This window comes from Psammomys obesus, unplaced genomic scaffold (assembly GCF_907164565.1).
Source record: "Psammomys obesus unplaced genomic scaffold, mPsaObe1.curated_primary_1811, whole genome shotgun sequence".
Lineage (NCBI taxonomy): Eukaryota > Metazoa > Chordata > Mammalia > Rodentia > Muridae > Psammomys > Psammomys obesus.
Window position 1 is genome coordinate 17,448,045 of NW_026585895.1, and position 22,034 is coordinate 17,470,078.

At 36.7% G+C, this 22,034-nt stretch overlaps 1 protein-coding gene across 1 annotated transcript in view; it reads left to right on the forward strand.

Annotated features, from left to right (window-relative positions):
- Scn7a (sodium voltage-gated channel alpha subunit 7) overlaps positions 1-22,034 on the forward strand; it is an 81,873-nt gene that overhangs the window by 23,318 nt on the left and 36,521 nt on the right. The window contains exons 5-10 of the mRNA XM_055600406.1: positions 873-1,001; positions 2,200-2,291; positions 8,049-8,255; positions 10,432-10,501; positions 13,703-13,844; positions 18,980-19,186. Of these exons, the coding sequence (XP_055456381.1) occupies positions 873-1,001; positions 2,200-2,291; positions 8,049-8,255; positions 10,432-10,501; positions 13,703-13,844; positions 18,980-19,186 (847 nt within the window). The remainder of the gene's footprint in view (positions 1-872; positions 1,002-2,199; positions 2,292-8,048; positions 8,256-10,431; positions 10,502-13,702; positions 13,845-18,979; positions 19,187-22,034) is intronic.

The window sequence follows — 22,034 nt, forward strand, 5'->3', positions numbered from 1 at the left end:
ACACAACACAATTTAACTTTAAAATTTTTTCTTATAAATTTAGAAAATTTATAAAGACAAGAGACTTATTTCGCGAGCACAGTACATCTGCTGTTTGATTTAATTCCAGTTCAGTCCTCTCGCCTATACTAAACTGTGTTCTGTGGAAACAGCAGCAGCTCTCTTGCAAGCAGTCATTCGACTGAGTGTTTAAATACATTAACTGATTATATCAGTTGAAATGTTTCTCTTTTGCTCTATGCATGTACCATGGTTTCATACACATTCATCACATTCATAAATTGTCAGTTTTATACTTGTCCTTGTTCGTGGAAATACCAAAGAGTCTTATTTTCAGTAGAATAATGGAAATATAGATTAATTTTTTAAAAAAATCAGATTTCCTGACATTAACTTTGAACTTTAACACTATTCTTACAACTAGCTGATTCTCAAAATAACTATGATACTTCCTCATAAAAAAAGTGTGTGTGTGTGTCTTTGCACACATTTGTATTAAATTGGGGTTTAAATACTACCACAATTCGTTATGATAAAATCTATATTTGAGTATATTGCCTAAGTACTATAAAAAGATTGTATAGAAGCTCTGTCAGGACAACTACAGGGAAGAAGTAGGTAATCAAATTCAGTAGTCAATGCTTGCACACAGGCATCACTGAGGCCCACTCTACAGCTCTTTGCTAAGTTTCAAGGGGACCAGGCTACCTTATTCTTGTCTAATTCACTGTTTCCATCTTGCCGAACACATTACACTTCTCTTCCCAGATAACTTACGTTGCATAATGGATGACTTTCATAGACATAATGTTTCAGAGTTGACAATACACTAGCCTCAACAGTTAATATGTGTGTGATTTGTTTTTCTGCAGGAATACTTTGCTTGGGCTTTACACATTTGAAATACTTGTAAAAGTCATTGCAAGAGGTGTGTGGGCAGGGTCATTTTCCTTCCTAGGAGATCCCTGGAACTGGCTGGATCTCAGTGTCACTGTGTTCGAGTGAGTAGTATTTCAGGTTGTAACGTTTTACTGATTTCAGTTAGAATGTGTCCTTCAGACAACTGTCTCTAGGTGGTTATTACAAATGAAAGGAATGGGTGGTTTGTTGTATTATAGAAAAGTAATATGTCCTAATAGTACACATTTTAAGTGTGCAATTATTTTTGCTGTTTACGATTTATTTTTGTTGTTGAGCAAAGAATATCCTTAAGACATATAAGGTTTCTAGCTTACTTGAGGCTCAGCATTAAAACATTTCCTTTAGCTCATGTTCTGAAACTAGAAAACATGCTAAATATCTGAATAAAGTGTTTAAGTACTCACAGACTTTCCTGGAGTGTTATGTATAATGTTAATTCTTATCTTAATTTTTCATTGCTTTTATTGATTATATCCTCTTTGTAGGTAGGGAAGTGATCAGTAGACCCAAATTTTTGTTAAAATAATTTTAAAAGGGATTCTACTTTTCCGTAAAAACAAGTTTTATAAAAAAGTAAAAGCAGTGTCTAATATATGTCATTATAATCATTGTCATTTGCGTTCTTGTTGCTGCCAGCTAACAGGTATTTAACCTTGCTAACAGATAGCCTGTATTGTGTGTACACATGTATGAAATTTGAATACATTTTTTCTATTAAATTTCTCTGAATAAGAGAATATCCCCTACTTTACAACAGAAATAATTATGACACAGAATATCAACTACATATCCTGTCACACAGCTAGTAAACAGTGGATGTTATTTCTACCCAGGCATTCTGGCTGTAGGGTAGATTCACTTACATAGAGCACACCCTGACTTCTGCTTTCATCACTGTTCATCAGCAGGTTCCTCACCATCAGGCGTTTAAACACTTAAGATGAACCATGTTCCTATTTTTAAAAGCAGCTAGTAGGTTTTCTTATTTTCATTATCAATTTTATAGTCAGGTAACAAGATTTTATGAATATATTATAGACTGTTGTTCAGTTCGAATTTAGTATAAGGTATAGGTGTTATAAACTCTAAGTTTGAATTTGTATGCTACTGCTACATAGGGTTATGTTCTCAAGAGCAAAATTGTCTTCCAGTCTAATAAAAGTATTTCTTGAATGGGATCATGGGAGCAAAGGACATCCTTGGAAATATGATTTTTATAGTACCTTTCAAAGACCATAGGTTCAATGACTTCTAATAAACACCCATTTACTCCCACAGACTCATCACAAGGTTTTCACCGGTAACCACTCTTTTAATGCTTGAAACTATAAGAACCTTGAGAATTTTGAAGATTATTCCCTTGAACCAAGGTAAGAAATGCTATTTGACTTGTTTTCTCCATTGTGGTTTTTGTGCGTTCATGGATTCACTTGACTGTCTTGTTATTTCTCAGAGAAGATGTTAAATTGAACAATATTTTCACTTTGCAAATCATTTAAAGTCATCTAAATCTTAAATCTGCTTGTCAACAAGGAAAGACAAGAAGGGGATAAAAAGCTTAACTGTTATTTTTATGCTGTGGATTCAATACCTGTAATACAAAAATGTAAAATCAATAATGCTTTCAGTTTTCAGTTATCCTTACAAATTGTAAAAGAACTTATAAAAGAGTCTATAAACTCCACGGAAAGCAGAGGTGGATTCTAATATGCTTCTTTTGCCTCCTTCTTTTCCTCATTTCATCACGAAACCAGTTGAAATGAATGAGCATAGACTAACGTAGTTATTAGCATGCTATAGGAGAAATCTAGGTGAACAAGTTTGTGACTTTACAGAGTGTCGGAGTTGAGTAAAGTACAAAAAGAAAAATCCACAAGTTGAAAATTTCAGTTTAAAATTTTGCCAGAGGATCTTGTCCACCTTGGTAGAATGGCCAAGATGAACATAGACTTATTCCAATACTCATTGCTCATATTAATGCTCATATCACACAACACATAGCATATAATAAATATATCTATATCTTCTATTTATGTGATTTACAGAATAAATACAAGCTAGAGAAGACACAACAGAACTCAGGAAGTTTTGGAACTAAATGAGAGAAATGTATATAGAGTCTTATGTATTGATAACATAATGAAGCTAAAATATATTTAGGGAGGAAGCTGCTGTTGAAGCCACAGAAAGGGTTAGGATAGAAGGTGGAGATGCAAAATTATGCCCATTTGTGAGGTAAAAGGGCAGAAAATGAGTCAGATTAGAAACTGTGGGTTCAGAGACAGAAAGTGAGCCCAGAGATAGGCAGATGCCAGTAAAGTATGTTGCATTAGTAATGGAAGAACTAAGCCTAGGTAACGTACCAGGAGTCATAAGGAGTTCTCTGCCTGTTGGTCTTAATCGAACACCAGGTAGCCATGTCACTCCAGGGCTAACTTTCTTTCACGCTGCTGGGTTCAGGTGAGAGAGTTAGACTCTTTCCTCAGCCCAACATGTCCTGTAAAATCTTGGGCCTGTCTTTCCTGATGTGATTTTAATGAGCATATACACACCCACAGTCTCAATTCACCAGGTAAATTCAAAGGAAAGCACACCTTATGCTTCCCAGAATAAGCCGTCTTTCAATCTGCAAGTGCCAGGCAGATGATATTGATTGCAGGTTCTATTGGGCCTCCAATCCTCTCCACCCTCAAAATGCAGTTCAAAATAGTTCTGCATGAAATGGGGTCTTTCAAGGCTAAGGCACATCTTGCGAAACCACTTTTTTTCACATATTCTGTACTGGAGTAAGGCATAGCCTGATCTCAGCTGATATAGTCCCCTTTGTTCTCAGTATGTAAATACAGCACCAAGTAGATAGACAGAAATGTTCGGGTCAGGGATCTTCTCACAGACAGAGAGCTTTGGTCCTGACAGTGGAGGATGGCGAGGAAGAGCTAGAGCTTCCGTTTCTGAATGTGCAGGCAGATGCTCTGCTCACTTGTACTGTTTGATATGTCCTTAGAAACAAAAGACAAAAGGAAAAGCAATCAGAGTGTAGCAAGTTCACCGGGCTGTCATAAATCTTACATCATGGTGAAATCATTAGGGAAGGACACCCAAGAGTGGATGCAATGTATCGAAAGTGATGTATAGAGATGATTTTCTAGTCAGAATACTATAAAAAACAAATGTGTCCACATTACGAACTTGAAATACAGGATGAGTGTTGTGGGTATTAATATTGATTTTTTTTTTTTTTTTTTTTTTTTTTTAGTTAAGCAGCAGTTAATTCCTAAACAAGCTGTATACCCAAATCACCACACAGAGACTGGGATTTATTTAATTAATCTAGAGCTCAATGCTGGCCAATAGTTACTCCATCCTAAACCTCCAAGTTCATATAGTTTCCTACCATTCAGATTTTACCCATTACACTTGCTTTTAGTCACATCTTAGGTCCAGTTCATCTCTCCACGTGGTTTCAAGACTTCCTCATGGTTCCAAGTCTTGGCCTGCGGATCTCTTCCTCCTCCACCTACTTACTCACCTCCTTCTCTTCTCCTCTGGACCAGGATGTCCCACCCTATTTTCTCCATTGCACAGCACTGGCTGGTTATTTAATTGCCAACTACAGAGAACAAATGATGGCTTGTTTACACAAACTTGAGACAGGTGATGCTTAGAATAAGCATCACAATGCAATGTCCAGATTGAAACCAGATGGTGGGGTAGAGAAATCAGCATTTGAATGAACAAAGGTACATTACACTAGAATATTATACCAACAGATGAGTCAACAAGACCACTAGACTACAGAGTTATGTGATGAAAAACCAACCTGTGAATATTTAAAAGCATCAAGTCACACACATTAAGCAGGGATATTTTAGGATTTATGAATTAAAACCCAGGAAATATGTTTTAAAAAAGTAGTTTTTAGCATGACAACCCAACCAAAGGCAGGGAAGAAACTACAAAGTTCTGCTCTGGTGGGAAATAATACCTTTAAATTTCTTTGTACATAGAGACCAATAAGAACATAAAATGGCAGCATTTTAATTTTTGCCAAAGAAACTGTTAAGAAAGAACAGCAAGTTTTAGTCAATTCAAGAAAGATATGTTGGGTATCTCTTACTCATCCAAGGAAAGCAGAGTAGGGCACCTGCTCACAGTATAGACTACATGAACAGAAAGAGAAGTGTATCATTCAAAAGAAAGTATTTCATCTGTGCATTGAATAAAAACAAGAAAAAAAAATGCATCTAGGATTTTGGCTTTATTCACTTTTAAAACTATCTTTATTCTTTAAAATTTTATTTTGCTTTCATTGTTTCTTGATCGTATCCACCCACTACCACCTCCCCCAACTCACCCTAGAGCCCCACTCATTCTCCATCCCAATATTTTCGTGGTATTTAAACACCCTTGAATCCAGTCAGTGCTGTCCATATGTGTATGGGTGTGTGGACATTTACTGGGGCATAACATGGCTGTTGCCCACATCAACTTACAGAAGCTGTGCTTACCAGCATGAGACAGGCACCAGAGTGAGTCATTTGTCTGATTTTCAATCAACGGAAGAAAAACATTCTTTCAGGCAGAACATGAATCCCTACATTTTAAAGATGAAAACTGATATGGATTGTAATATGCTGGATGAGAATAAAGTGGTCATATAATCATTACCAACAGATCACCCAGGGCCACTGTGTGAAGGAAGACTATAAAGAGGTTCTTTTTCAGTCAATAAAAAGGTTGATTGTCAAGGAGAAAAAACTGCGTTCCACAGTCTGGATGACCATGAAAAAGACGGAGTAAATGTGAACACCTGCTTTCCCAAGATTTATTAGAACTTGTTTCTTTGAGTTCTTAACTTAAGGAAGCTTTGTAAAAACAGAAATGTACTTTTGGTAGATAATTCACACAAAGTATTTTTAAAATTTATTTAATTTTTTATTAGTTACAGTTTATTCACTTTGTATCCCAGCTGTAGCCCCCTAGCTAACCCCCTCCCAATCTCGCCCTTCCTTCCTCATCTCCTCCCATGCTCCTCCACAAGTCCACTGAAAGGGGAGGACCTCCTCCCCTTCCCTCTGACCTTAGCCTATCAGGTCTCATCAAGATTGGCTGCATTTTCTTCCTCTGTGGCCTAGTAAGGCTGCTCCCCCATGAGTGGGAGGTGATTAAAGAGCCAACCACTGAGTTTATGTCAGAGATAGTCCCTATCCCATTTTTAGGGTACCTACTTGGATACTGAGCTACCATGGCCTACTTCTGTGCAGGGTTTCTGTGCAGGGGAAAGGTCCTTGGTTGGAATATCAGTCTCAGAAAAAACACCTGGGCCCAGATTTTTTGGTTCTGTTGCTCTCCTTGTGGCGTTCCTGTCCCCTCCATGTCTTTCTGTCTCCCCATTCTTTGGTAAGATTCCCTGCACTCTGCCCAAAGTTTGGCTATGAGTCTCAGCATCTGCTTTGATACCTTGCTTGGTAGAGTCTTTCAAAGACCCTCTGTGCTAGGCTCCTGTCCTGTTCCCTGTTTTCTCCCTCTTCTGATGTCCATTCCATTTAGCTTTCTGAGTGAGGATTGATTATCTTACCCAGGGTCCTCCTTCTTGCTTAGCATCTTTAGGTGTACAGATTTTAGTATGTTTATCCTATATTTTATGTCTAATATTCACTAATAAATGAGTATATACCATGTGTGTCTTTCTGCTTCTGGGATACCTCACTCAGGATGATCTTTTCTAGTTCCCACCATTTGCCTGCAAATTTCATGATTCCTTGGTTTTAATTGCTCAGTAGTATTCCATATTCCACTGTCATCAGAACAAAATGACAGCTAATATGCAAAATATATAAAGAACTTAAGAAGTTAAACACCAACAAACTGAGTAATCCAAGAGGGCCTCTGAAACACTCTACCTAGCAATGTATCAAAGCAGATACTAAGACTCATAACCAGACCTTCAACAGAGTGTAGGGAATCATATGAAAGAAGGGGGAGTTAGGATGACATGGAAAGGATAGGAGCTCCACAAGGACCAATATATCTTGGCATAGGGGTCTTTTCTGAGACTGATACTCCACCAAGGACCATGTATGGATATAACCTAGAACCTGCGGTAGATCATTAACCAATTGATTTCCCATAGTAAGGGGAACAGGGACTATTTCTGACAGGAACTCAATGGCAGGCTCTTTGACCTCACCACCCCCAAAGGAAGAGCAGTCCTGCTAGGCCACAAAGGAGGACTTTGCAGCCAGTCCTGAAGATACCTGATAAAACAAGGTCAGATGAAAGGGAAGGAGGTCCTTCCCAATCAGTGGACTTGAAAAGGAAAGGAGCAGGGAGGAGATGAAGGAGGTAAGGAGGGATTGGGAGGGAATGAGGGAGCGGGATACAGCTGGGATACAGAGTTAATAAAATGTAACTAATAATAAAAATTAAAATAAATAAATAAATAAATAATGGGGTACAGAGCTAAACAGAGAAATCTCAATAGAGGAATATCCAATGGCAGAAAAACACTTAAAGAAATGCAAATCAAAACAACTCTGAGGTTTCACCTTACACCCAGAGTGACTAAGATCAAAAACTCAAGAGACAACACATTCTGGAAAGGATGTGGAGAAAGGGGAACACCCCTTCATTGCTGATAGGAATGTAAACTTGTACAACCACTTTGGAAATCAATCTGGTGCTTTCTCAGACAATTTGGAATGGTGCTACCTCAAGATCCAACTATACCACTCCTAGGCATATACCTAAATTATGCTCAATTATACAAGGACATTTACCAACCATGTTCATAGCAGTTTTATTCATAATAGCCAGAATCTGGAAACAACCCAAATGTCCCTCAATGGAGGAATGGATACAGAAATTGTGGTACATTTACACACACAGTATTTTAAATCAATACCTGTTTGTTTTCTTTACTATATGAACAGCCTGGATATTGGCAAGCTAGCTGTTCAAAGTATTATAGCTATTCAGGACACAGAATCCTCCAGCTTGACTTGGCTCCCTGTATCTGTTAGACCCAGGCAATAGAAATTAGAATGAGGGACAAGGGTATACTTTTGCCACAGCACAGGTTTGTTGTAGTTTTTCTTCTTAAGTTAAAAACATGTCTTTCTTTCCAGGCCTGCAGTCTGTTGTGGTGACACTGGCCCAGTGTTTGAAGAAACTACTGGGTGCCATTGTCCTAACTCTGTTTTTTCTGACTGTGTTTTCACTACTCGGGATGGGTCTTTTCATGGGCAACCTGAAGCACAAATGTCTGCGATGGCCCCAAGAGAATGAAAATGGTACCCTGCACAATAAAACTGAAATCCAGTCCTATATTCCAGGTAAGAGTGACTCCATCTAATGATGGAGAAGTCTTTAGAGAAATGAACACTCCATTTCTGGGCAAATTATAAATCTTGTAACTGTACTCAAGAACTAAGTTGAATATGGTTTTCTTTCTTTCTTTTTTTAAACCAAAAGCAAATTTTTCAGTTTTTAGACAGATGATCAGGAGAACATAAATTTTTTAAAGCCATGTAAATTTTATTTTTAAATTTACTCCAAGGAGCGTAAAGTTCATCTTTTTTACTATTATTTAAAAAATTATTTATTTAAATGTAAATCTTTAATTTTTCTGTTACAATGTGTGAGATTACTTTAAGAGTCAGAATATCACTTTAGTGTAGAAATGCACTGGTTAGATTTCCATTACTGTATTTTAAAATACTTTTAGTCCTACTTTTTAAAGTAAGGCAAACATTTGAAACAGAAAGCAATAAATAATAATAATACATCCCAGTATCAGATATCAGGAAATACATGTGTAATCAACATAATTCTTCAGGAGAGACATAGGAATGGCTGTGCTACCCTCATCAACAGAACAGGAAAAGAGGGGAATTAAATGATGTTCCGGGATTTTATAACTACTAGGCAGGGAGTCTAGCCGGGTTAAGACTGCCTTAAATTCATATGGCTTTTCACCAGGCAATAAACTCATATTGAATTCTGCTCCAATTTTAGACCTCCACTGACAATATTTAGGGAATATGTCTGTGTTTGTGTATTAAGAGGCTTTAATCATTTTAATCTCATGCAGTATATATATATATATATATATATATATATATATATATATATATATATTGTGTACCATCATCACGAGAGGAATTGTAACAATGGAGCTCCTTGGTCAACTGCATAGTATGATTGTGCTGAAACATGGAATTTTAAGCATGTGAACATGCTAAATGTTTCATTTCTTATCTGTTTATATCCCCAAACTAAATCTGGTGCTGAAGATCAAGGAATGTGCACATTAAATCTGTCCTAACTGAAATACCCACTGTTGGTTGGTTGGTTGGTTTGTTTGATGTAATAACTAAAATCTGATACTATTTAAAGTAAACAAATATTGCTCCTTTATTGGATATTGATAAAATAAAGATAAACAAACAAACAAACCAGAACTCTGGTTCTTTCCATTTTGTTCAAGCACAATATTGTAATTTAAAAAACCTTAGTTTAGCACCCCAAAAAGCCTGTCAATCTCTTCCATTTTGTCAACAACACATTAAGAACTATAGGTAATGTATTTATGAAATATTTTAACACAATTACTATGCATAGTTCTTTCATATAAAAGTATTTTTAAGATCACCCAATGTTATTGACATCAAATTTCATTTGTGATTTGATTGAAGCTCAAAAAATCAATAGTGTATAATCTTTATGATTTAAAAATTTATAAAATTATTGTAGGTGCCCAGTTAAATTCACATTAGTTTGGACTGAAGTAATTTATGCTTATTTAGTGCACATACACACATACACACACACACACACACACACACACACACACACACACAACTTTTTTCTCCCATAGTTTGGATCCTGTGATTTAAATTTGGAACAGACAATGCAATGTTCCTAATCCTGCCTATTCATAGCTATAGTACCTAATATCTAGAAATACGATGTATATTCATTAATAGCAGTTCAGCATGTGCTAACATATTGTGTAGGTTATGAAGTACAGTAGCAAAGTTTGTGGTTTCAATTAACACATCACGGGCACTAGGCACTCAATACAGAAAGGCCATCTCCAGTTAGAAGAAGCAGAGGATTCTGGCCTCAGTTCAGGCAAATCACCAGGAATAAACTTTAGAAACGTAATCTGAGGTGTCTTCCTTCACCAATACTGTCATGTGTGGCTGTTTTATTCATTTTTCCTGACGTTTGTATTTCTCTTGTGCTCAACAACAATTTTAGAACAGCAAAGCACCTGTGTTCTCAAAGGTTCCTGGCATGTCATGAGATGGCAGATTAAAAAGCAAGGGTTTCCTCTTTTCTCTCAAGGACATAGGCAGACAGGTGTCTCCTGTGGAAATTAGGACAGGTTTCATGTGGCTGATTCCAGAATAATTGTAAAGCCTCATTCATTCATTTCTTTCTTTCTTTCTTTCTTTCTTTCTTTCTTTCTTTCTTTCTTTCTTTCTTTCTTCCTTTCTTTTTCAGAAAGAGAAAACTTCTACTATTTGGAAGGCGAGAGAGATGCCCTCCTTTGTGGCAACAGGACCGATGCAGGGTAGGTGGGGTCAATGCTCTCTGATAGCATGTAATCATCACTTACTCACTGAATGAATATTTGCTTCACTAATGTTCACAGTTGCCCACATTTTCCCACTTCGTTATCAGAGCTATTCAGAATAGCTGTCGTGTTCTTTCTGAGATGTTTCTCACAAAATTCCATAGATATCAAGTCTTAGAAACAACAGAAATGCATTTCTCTGTTGAGCAGATTTAAATCTTCAGCTCCAGGTACCCAAGGCTTGCTCTCTTGGCTCATAGAAGGTGCCTTTTTGCTGTAAACTCACAGCAGAAGTGGGACAAAGTCTCTCAGATTTACTCTGTAAAAGCATTAACCGAACACATGAGACCTCATTTTGGTCTACTCCGTCATTAAAACCCCCACCTGATACTACTATAACCATGAGGCAGAATTCCAAAATATCAACTTTGAACAAAAGCAGAAATGTATAGTATAAAATACCATTATGCAATTTTCCAGAAAAGCAATAGGTTGATTAATGAAGTGACTTATTCTAGCCTAAGAATCTAGAATATCACAAGGCTGCAACTCCAGCAGAGATGATTTATTTTCAGTGCATCCCGGCACCCGCAATTAACAAAACGTAAGTTACTTCTCTTTAAGAGCTTTAAAAAAAGAATTATCAAAGATTACTGTAATTTTCCTTATTTTTGTCTATATGCATTATATATTACATTAATAAAATTATTTTTAAAAACCATTAATAAACAATAATTCAACAAGGTAACATTATTCTTATGTATTACTACTATAGACTTTTTATTACACACACACACACACACATATATAGATATAGATATAGATATAGATATATACTCTTTTTATTACACACACACACTAATATGGGGAGGTAATTTACCATGGAAATTAAAATAACAACTTGTAGGAGTTGATCCTCTCTTCTATCCTATGAGTCCAGAGCCTGGTGGCAAGTGACTTAACCCTCGCAGCCACCGCACTGGCTGTGTCCTGTAGAGTATAGCTGAACAAATAAGAAAAAGAGCAAGAAGCTGCCGCCCCGCCATGTTGACTTAGAAGTGGTCCTTAATGCTTTGCTCTCCGTAGAAATGATGCTCCATCCGTTCACAGTGCCCTTTCTTCTTCGTTTCTAACACTGACATTCTGAGAACCGGTTAGGACACTGGGGAAGTGTCCTAGAGCACAACTGTTCAAGAGCACACTTGAACAGTTGATATAACCCTGGGTGATTCAGAAGTGTTATCACGTAGTTTACATTCTAGCCTCTGATCCAGAATCTGGACCCTTCTCTTTGTAACATCTTATTTGGTAGCCTTCCACTTTAAATACATCCCGCATGCCTTGTGAAGAGATCTATGAATAGAAAGACCATAATATTATATTTCAGGGCAAGAAATAAAAGACATATGGTGTTTTTTCACCTCTAACACCATAGTTAGCAGCGGGATGGGCCACCTCAAATCATTAGATGAATGAATATGACAACCAGTATATCTTTACTCTGACTCTTAGGATTGCAGTATAGAAAGCCTCCATGCACAGTCTTCAAACCACCTCTTCCAGTATATGTCTAAAGTGTGTGGCATGGCCAGCCCCAAAATAATGTCAGGAGAAGGGCTAAGCAGAAGCCTTGGACAGGAGAAAATAGGATTTATTGAGCCAATATCATAATAACGAACCACAATTACTCCAACCTTAACATAGATAAAAGTTTGAGAACTCCCTGAAAGGGAAGGAAATAAATATTTAATGTGCTCTTTTCCCAAGTGCTAGCTCTATTTTTCAATTATTAATGTGACAAATGTTTTCTCACCCTTAAATAGTGGGAACTAAGAGTCTGAGGTGAGATCACTTGAAAAAGTAAGCCTTCGAATATTGTAGTTTATTTTTATCAATGCTATTTTCTAACATTTATACTTTCACGATGACATTCAGAGAGTTTCCCATCTTCCTATCTCTCTCCCTATCCCTCTGCTGTCTTGATTTTTATGGCATTACAGCATGAACTGAAGGACTCAAAAGACAAAACGGTTTATCACAGACTAAAACTTCCAGCTTCTCTAATTTGATTTTGAGCAGCAAAAACATGAATAATGACAATACGTTATATTCTTGGAATTGGTAACTATTCTTGCCACAATGAACTATACATATGTTTGCCTTGTTTAGACATTTAGCAATGTATTAATGTTCAAAGTATATATTTGGCGAATATATACATTTGTCCAATTTAAATCAATCTTTAAAGAATGGCTTTTTGAAAGCTAATTTGAGCATACTTACAATTCTCTTTCATTACTTTACATGTGCATCATGAAATATAACTTCATTTTTAGTGCTTTGTGTAAAAAAGAAAATTGATTACCTTCATGCAAGGGGCTCTTTCTATGTTCTTGAGGAGGATATAGATAGCATTTATTTATTTGTTTGTTTGTTTATTTATTTATTTATTTATTTATTGTTTTTACATTTTTCCCGCCTCCCTCCCTCTTCTCCTCCCATGCCCCTCTACAAGTTGACTGATAAGGGAGGTCTTCCTTCCCTTCTATCTGACCCTAGCTTATCAGGTCTCATCAGGACTGGCTGCATTGTCTTCCTCTGTAGCCTGGTAAGGCTGCCCCCCCCCCCCCCCGCCAAACTCAGGGGGAGGTGATCAAAGAGCCAGCCACTGAGTTCATGTCAGAGACAGTCCCTGTTCCCATAAGTTGGGAACCTAGTTGGACACTGAGCTACCATGGGCTACATCTGTACAGGGGTTCTAGGTTATCTCCATGCATGGTCCTTGGTTGGAGAATCAGTCTCAGAAACTACCCCTATGCACAGAATTTTTGGTTCTGTTGCTCTCCTTGTGGAGCTCCTGTCTCCTCCAGGTCTTTTTATCTCCCACTTCTTTCATAAGATTCTCTGTACTATGCCCAAAGTTTAACTATGAGTCTCAGCATCAGCTTTAATACCCTGTTGGGTAGTCTTTCAGAGGCCCTCTGTGGTAGGCTCCTGTCCTGTTCCCTGTTTTCTCCCTCTTCCAATGTCCATCCTGTTTGCCCTTCTGAGTGAGGATTGATCATCTCACCCAGGGTCCTCCTTCTCGCTTAGCCTATGTAGGTGCACAGATTTTAGTAACTAACTGTTTACCCTGTTAGTCCATTGCCTGAAAGATATTTGATATCAAACATTTCTTCCTTTCTTTGTCTCCTTTAGCCAGTGTCCCGAAGGTTATGTGTGTGTAAAAAAGGGCACGAATCCTGACTATGGCTTCACGAGTTTTGACAATTTTGGCTGGGCCTTACTTGCTATGTTTCGATTGATGACCCAGGATTATCCTGAATTACTTTATCACCAGGTAAAAAAGATAATCTGAGATAATCTGCATATGTTAGCGGTATCTTCTCCACCCTCGCGTAATACAGGACAAATGTTAAGTCAAATTCTTAAAAAGAAATTGTGACCATGCACACACACCCCCACAGTATGTACAAGGTGCATTGTGTAAAGAAGAATTCAGGGACAGAAGCAAAGACTTACAGCTGCTGAAGGTGGAAATCTCCATCAACTCCTGTGCCCTGACTGTGTTTGGTTTTTGATATTTTATCTTTACAGCAATGCTCCAAGGTCGATGCATAGACCCTCGTTTACAAGGCTTTCGCTTAGGACATTGCTCTTTACAGCAGTGCCAAGTGAGAGCATTCCACAGAAGCACACTCAGATTTTAATTCTGACCTTTCCTATTGCATCTTAAAACGTCTTCCTCATGCTGAGCAGTGGCATGCTCGTCACCACCAGCCATGCAGTCCCATCGGAAGCAGCCATCTGCTGTGGTGTGTGTGATCCTACTAATCTGTTTGTCAGGTCAGCCACAACCAGTGCACATGCCATTTACACACTTTCAGCCCAACATGAATTTATTTAGACATAATATCATATTCAATTGAAGAACGTCTGTTTACTTATTTGTTTATATATAAGATTTGAGTGGGTGGAATGATGTCTCCAAATTTCCAAATGTAAGCACTGGAGCTCACCTTCTTCCTCCAAAGGGTGTGATGCTGACATGTCAGTACATGTGAAACATACAATGAGCATTTAACTATTGAGTAAAAACATTGTGAGCCTATGAGATTGGTACACATTAAGCAATAATTTGTTAGGTAAATGTTTCTATTTTCTTTTATTCTATTTTATTCTTTCCACTTAAATACAAAATAGTTTTCCCTTTGTGATAACAGACATCTTATTGTTATGAACACAATATCCAAATTTTAAGGATTTGAATTCATAGCTACTTTTGTGTAGCAGTCTCCCAGAAGGGATAATACTGTAATAGAGATTGGGAGTTCCTTTAAAGACCATCTCCATTACCATGAAATATGTGATGTTATGAGAAAAGCAGGATAGTTAATATCAAAAGATATTAGAACAAAGAATGGTCACTCTAAATTCTAAACATTCTGAAGAGTTGAGATTATGGTGTTTTACACTACTTTATGTGCTGTTACTCAGATTGATATAATCACATGTCTGAGCCCCCTGAGGTGGGGGCCAAGGATAGACCAAAATCCAGTTCCACCAGGGTCTTTATGCATCATGGTTACAAGTCAAATTGCATTCTGAGATTTTTGTTTGTTTTTTTTTGTTGTTGTTGTTGCCGTTGTGGTTTTGTTTTTTGAGACAGTCTCTTTGAATAGCTGGCTGGCCCTGAGCTTGAAGATATCTACTTGTTTCTGCCTCCTGAGAGCTGGGCAAACGTGTCTGCCAAAATAAGATAAAATAAAATGATGAAAATGCTGCACATAACATTTTGTTTTGTTTTGTAAGCTGATTTTCTAACTTCATTATGTTAGTGTTTACATTTTTATTTTCTAACATTTTTGATGTGGTTTTGCTTCTTCTGTAGCACTCAGAGCTTTTTATTTCTAAGAGTGTTCTTCATATTTTACTAAATTAGCCTCCCTCATAATCTTTTTGTATTTTTGTTTTGGTCTTTGGACTTTTGTTCAAAGGCCATATGTGTAATACAGTGTGCTTTAAGGCTGTATTTGATGATGGAATAAGACATTTCCTGAATGGTCCTTTATTGTAGTTGCTTCCACATATATTTTAAATTCCACAAGAATTAATGTTTCCTTCTCTCATGATTAAGAGTCAGAATCTCGGGTTTTCAGTTACTTCCCCCTGGAGGGACTGTCTTTCCAGGCCACAGTGGAAGAGGACATGCTAAGCTCTGATATGACTTGATGAGCTGAGGTGGATGGGAAGAGGGGGCTCCCCTTTACCGGGAAATAAGGAAAAGAGGTGGGGGAGAGAGGGAAGGTAGGACTGGGAGGTGAGGAGAGATAAGACCAGGATGTAAAGTGACTTAATTAATTAATTAAAAAATAATCAGGTTTCCTTTTGGGTTTCCCGTTCACTCCTTTCAGAGAGAATGCAGATCCCTATGATATTCTATTTTGAATATCTGTTCAGGTATTTCCCTCCGTAGGAAGCAAACTTCCCCAAAAGGATTTTGATTATTATTATTATTATTATTATTATTATTATTATTATTATTCGTTTTAAATCCCCAATTAGCCCCTTACTCCTCACCTCCCTGACCCACCCTTCTTCCTTCTTCCCACCACCCCCTTCTTCCCTACTCCTTAGAAAAGGGGAGTCCCCTTACTAACACAACCCCAGCACATCAAGTCACATTAGGACTAAGCACATCCTCTTCCTCCATGGCCTGGTGAACTGCCCCACCAGGAGAAAGTGACCAAAAAGCAGGCAACAGAGTCCATGTCAGAGGCAGCCCTTGCTCCCTTTACTAGAGACCCATATGAAGACCACGCTGCCCATCAGCTGCATATGTGTAGGAGACCTAGGTCCAGTCCATACAGGGTCTTTGGTTGGTGCTTCAATCTTCACAAGCCCCCTACGTCTTGGTCAGTTGGTTTGGATGGTCTTCTTGTGGAGCTGCTGTAAGTCTCAACATCTGTTTCTATCCATTGCTGGATGTAGGGTTGCTGAAGATATCTTCCCAATCGGTAGGCTGCCATTTCGCTCTACTGACAGTGTCCTTTGCCTTCCAGAAGTTTTTCAGTTTCATGAAGTCCCATTTATTAATTATTGATCTGAGAGCCAGAGCTGTTGGTGTTCTGTTCAGGAAGTTGTTTCCTGTTCCAATGAGCTCAAGGCTGGGTTTATGTTGAGGTATTTGATACACTTGGACTTCAATTTGTGTAGGGTGATAAATATGCATATATTTGCATTTTTTCTACATGTAGACATCCAGTTAGACTAGCACCATTTGTTGAAATGCTATCTTTTTTCTGCTGTATGGTTTTGGCTCCTTTGTTAAAAATCAAGAGTCCATAGGTGTGTGCGTTTATTTCTGAGTCTTTGATTCGATTCCCTTGATTAACTAGTCTATTTCTATGCCAGTACCATGGAGTTTTATTACTATTGCTCTATAATACAGCTTATTTTCAGGGATAGAGATACTTCCAGAAATTATTTTATTGTACAGGATTGTTTTAGGTATTCTGGGTTTTTTGTTTTGTTTTCATATTCCATTTAGAATTATTATTTTCAAGGTCTGTAAAGAAATATGTTGTCATTGCTTTTTTTTCCCCTAAATTTAGGAAAACAACAGTAAGTTATGTTGTAAACTACATCAACCTGTTTGCTAATGAAGGCCTTATTTTTTTTTTTAAACATCCAAGGGTTTGTTATAAAACTGCCTAGTTAGCATTATTTTAAAGTCAACCCCATGGCTCTTCAAGTGAAAAAGGAACAGAATCTGGAAGGTATTCAGGCTTGGAGTCTATTCCTGACTTTCATTTCTGGTCCTAAATGCTAATTGCTTTGATTTGTTGATAGATTTTGCCTTGCATTCCCTAACCTCAACTGGTCAAGGCTTGGGTATGTTGTAGTTGTTACCAAAAAGTACACCTCATGTACTTTTGGCAATATTAAGGCAATTTTAAGTTTGTTCCCTGAATTCCTTGAGACACCTTAGCAAAACTCATGAAAAGAGTTAAGAGTATAGTTAACATTTATTTTGGATCTGCTGTGTGCCAAGGTTTTTTATGAATTGCTTCATTTTATCCTCATATCTGTAACTACTCTATAAAATCAGTTCTAGAATTAGCCAATCTTATACTGCAGCCTAATAAAACAAGAATTTCCTCTTTATTATGCTAACAAGGATGCATATTTTGAGTCTGGATAGATGGTCCACACCTGTAATGCCAGCCACTGTAGCAGGAAGATTGTAAATTTGATGTTAGCGTGCCTGAGCTATATAAGAGCCCCTGTCTTAAAAAGGAGAAGGGATTTTGTAGTTGGTTAAGCCTATATTATAGTCATATGTTAAAAATATAATCTGTTAAAGTGCAAATATTGTGAACAACATTTCCACAGTCTGACTATTTATGCCTACTGAAAATAATATCAAGTATCACATGCATGTGTTATTGGATAAGATAACAAATATATGATCCTTTTATTGCCCTTGGCCTGTAGCAAATGCTAGACTATTCAATTCTTGACACTAAATGTGTTAGTGTTAATAGCAACTACTACGCAGTAAAACCATTTACTCAAATCATGAATAACTGTCCCAATGTCCTAACATGTTATTAAAATCACTTTTAAAGGCTAACATGTTCTAAGTAAATAAGATGTTGTTTCAGTATACATTTGGGATTTCCTACTGTTCTAAAACCATCTTTAATTTTCTATAGCCACAAAACATCATCTGTAGATAAAATTTTCTATTTATTCAAATGTATGCTTAAAAATCAAATAATTGTTTTCTTTAGTTGTGCTCATATGTATTAATCAGTTGTATTTTCTACTGACATTTTTTTAAATTTGTTTTGACCTAGCATATGTAATTATTATGAAATCAAAGCTAATCATGTTCAGTAACATAAAATTCGATATCCAACTATCCTTAAATATTTCTTTCTGTGCTTATGTCACATAAATCTCCCGTATCCTAATCAGTTTTCTCTGAAGAAGTTTTCAGAGCGAGTGCTCTTATGCTCTGAGACACACGTCTTCTATCATCCAGGATTTGCACATTGTTACTCTTCCATAAATTAATGATTTTTACGACTGCTTAAAAGTCTTTCTATACTTAAAAAAAAAAAGAGAGCATTTTTTGTATTGGTATTTTCCAGCTTATGGCATGGGTCGAGATTTTTTCTTGGTGTGTTTACTCTGGTAATGAATATGACTCAAGTGCTCACACTAAATTAAGGGGATTCATCATTTTATCTCCTGACTGCTAGCATATACCTTATATCTTATATGTATATCTAAAGTTGAAGCACTTTTTATTGATTTCCTAAATAAATACATAAATTATACTTTGATTATATTGCATTTATAATTAAACAACTTCTCTAAGAAAATTTTGTTTTTCATTTTTACATAAATAATATCAAAAGATAATGGTGTTTCTCTCTCTAACTTATGTGTTTCACCTTTCTGCAGATCCTTTATGCTTCAGGAAAGGTCTACATGATATTTTTTGTTATGGTCAGTTTCTGGTTTGCCTTTTATATGGCAAGTTTGTTCTTGGGCATAGTCACAATTACCTATGAAAATGAAAAGCAGAGAACATCTAAGAAATCCGAAGACACAGAACCTAAATTTCAACAACCTGGGAAAGAACACGAGGAAAGAATGGAAACAGCTGAGGTATAAATTTCTGCTTTTAAGATTCCAAATATTAGAAGACTGTCTTCAAGTCTTGGAGTGTATGGCTTTCTGACGGACGGTCATATCTGTGCATGGCATACTATCAGAAAAACAAGTGCTTTGGTTGGGGCTGGTCAGATGGCTATTCAGTTAAAAGCATGCACTGCTCTTGAAGACGTGTGTGTGTCATGCTCAGTATTTATGTCAGTCAGCACAATCTCCTGAAACTGCGGCTCCAAGGGACTCTGACATTCTCTTCTGAACTCACAAACACACATACCCAATGAACACAAACAGTGCATACATGCTCACACACACACACACACACACACACACACACACACACACACTGACTCACCCACACATAGGACCACTCCATTAAAAATAAAATAAATATTTCATAATGTGTTTTCATTAAAGAAGACTCACTTTTGCTTTCTTTATTCTTCTGTGTGTATGTGTTCTTTTTAATATAATGTGGTGAGAATGGCCAATGTATTTAAATATTTCATAGGTAAAATTGTTGACCCAAATTTCCAATACTTCTGTTGAGAAATTCTTGACATGTTGTGCTCTTATAACTTGACTTTTTTCTGAGAGATAAAGTTAGAAAAGAAAATAAACACATAAATAAATCTGCTCAAGAAGCAAGGGATTATTTTACCCAAGGATGATCAAATCCATTATAATAAAATTAATAATATTTTAGTGTGATTTAGAATTCCCCTATTCTACTTAAATAATTTTCAGATTGTTGGCCACCTATAAAAATTCAATCTGTGAATCTGAAAGTATTAGCAGAAGTGATGTTCAGGACATTATGTGACAACCTTTTAAAAGTTAATTGCCTATGCACTTGTGAACAGGAATGAGGACTGGAGGAATGCATCAAGGAGTAGCTTCTGGCATTTCAGGTGATCACACCCCTTCTTTGAAATGCTTTTCAGGAAGACTGGGAAAAGGTCAAAATTGAGACAGAAAACAAAAGGTAGAGAGAAAATACATTAGGAAATTCTTGTATAAAAACAGTAGAATATAGGTGGGGGAAAGAGGAAGGTCAACAAGCAGTTTGACATGAGTTAGTAATTGGAGGAAGGGTAGCTGTGAGCTTCATTGGTAGAGAGGTCCCTTCTGAGTTGAAGCAGCTGACGGCTCACTCCTTCAACCAAGCAACAACCATCACTGAACATACTCTGGGACATAACTGTACCCGAAGTGGCATTTGAATAGCAGGATATCAGCATGTACCCGATGACTTTGTAGACTCTTGTGTCTGCATGCCTTTGAACAAAGAGCAATTATGGACTGTATGAACAAAACATGTACCAGAAAAAAGAGGCTATTAACAATCGTAAGTAAGTCACAAGAAAGCATATTACAAAAGATTTCTGTGTCTGAGTCCCGAGTCCTTCAGATTGAACTTGAAGGGTCTGAAGGAAATGTTGACTGTGTAATTTGTTTTCAAGTGGCATTTCAGAAATTCAAGAGCTTGCCCTCCATCCCAGCGTGCCCAACAGCTTAACAATTCTTCTCTTATTCTTAGATCAAGTGTTCTATTAGCTTTGTTTATGAAATAGCTCTGATTATGAAAGGGCTTTGATTATGAGAGAGCTTTGGCATTTCCTGGTATCTTCTCTCACTTTGGTAAAATTTAGTTGTAGTAAAACTTTCCTGCTTTTTATTAAAATCTTTCAGTTCTGAAGATTTGTTTTCCTGGAAGAGTCTTAGAATGTTTCTCATGTAGAGTTTTCTGGAAAAGGAATATAAAATTCATTTTTATAAGATCTCTTTTCTTTTTCTATTTCTTTATGTAAAATAGCATGTCATAACATTCAATTACTAAATGTTCTTTTGTAATTAGGTCAAGCTCAAACCCTAAAGATGGATTTAGAAAGAGATGGCCTACATGAACAAATTCTCCTACTATAGGAAATCTGAGAATTTTCTTGGCTAAAAGCAGAGTGATACCATCAGACAAATGTGGGCTTCAGTTCCCTTTAGCTACATAATAGGTGCATGATATTCACCAACCCTATTAGTTTTGTGAAACATCAGCTTCTTTATCAATAAAATGTGTGTCATTTATAGTATTTATCACACAGGTGGTATGAAGTTCAAATGAAACACATACAAAAGGGCTGTGTGGTGATTTAACATTTTTAGAGAGCAAAAACATGTTGGTAGGTTCGTCATCAGTATCATAGAGCATATAAAAGATAGTCTTGATGTAGTTGAGACTGACCTGGAACTTAACAAGGCAGTTCACCACGATCATAAAGTCATCCTCCTCCTCAGGATGCATCCTGCTGCAATTACAGACTTGAACACCTGATATTTAAAACAATACATGACACTTATAGGAAAAAATACCCTCCTGTTATATATAAACTAGTTCATAAGAATATAATGTTAACTTTATGAAACATTTACTACTTAGTTTATGCCATTCTCTTTGCAAAAAGGCTTAACATATATTATAACACATTATACTCGTGCCAATACTTTGAGACATAGTTCCAAAAAAAAAATCTCCAATGAGCAAAATTGAGGGTTAGTTTCCAAGTGATGTGTGTGACATATTAAACCAGATGCTATAAATGCTTATAGTTGTTTTTATTCAAATTTGATTTACATCTAATAATGATGATAAAGAATCAGAGATTAATTATAGAGAATAACTGAATGGAAATTTTAAAACCCGGAGTAATTTGAATGGAGAAAAGTACATCAACATAAAAGCTTTACACCTTTGGCTGTATTTTGGCATTATTTTAAATAGTAACATTAATGGCAGCATATAAAGTCTGTTTCTGCTCCGGAACTGTTGAATTCCAGAGTGTGATTCTTG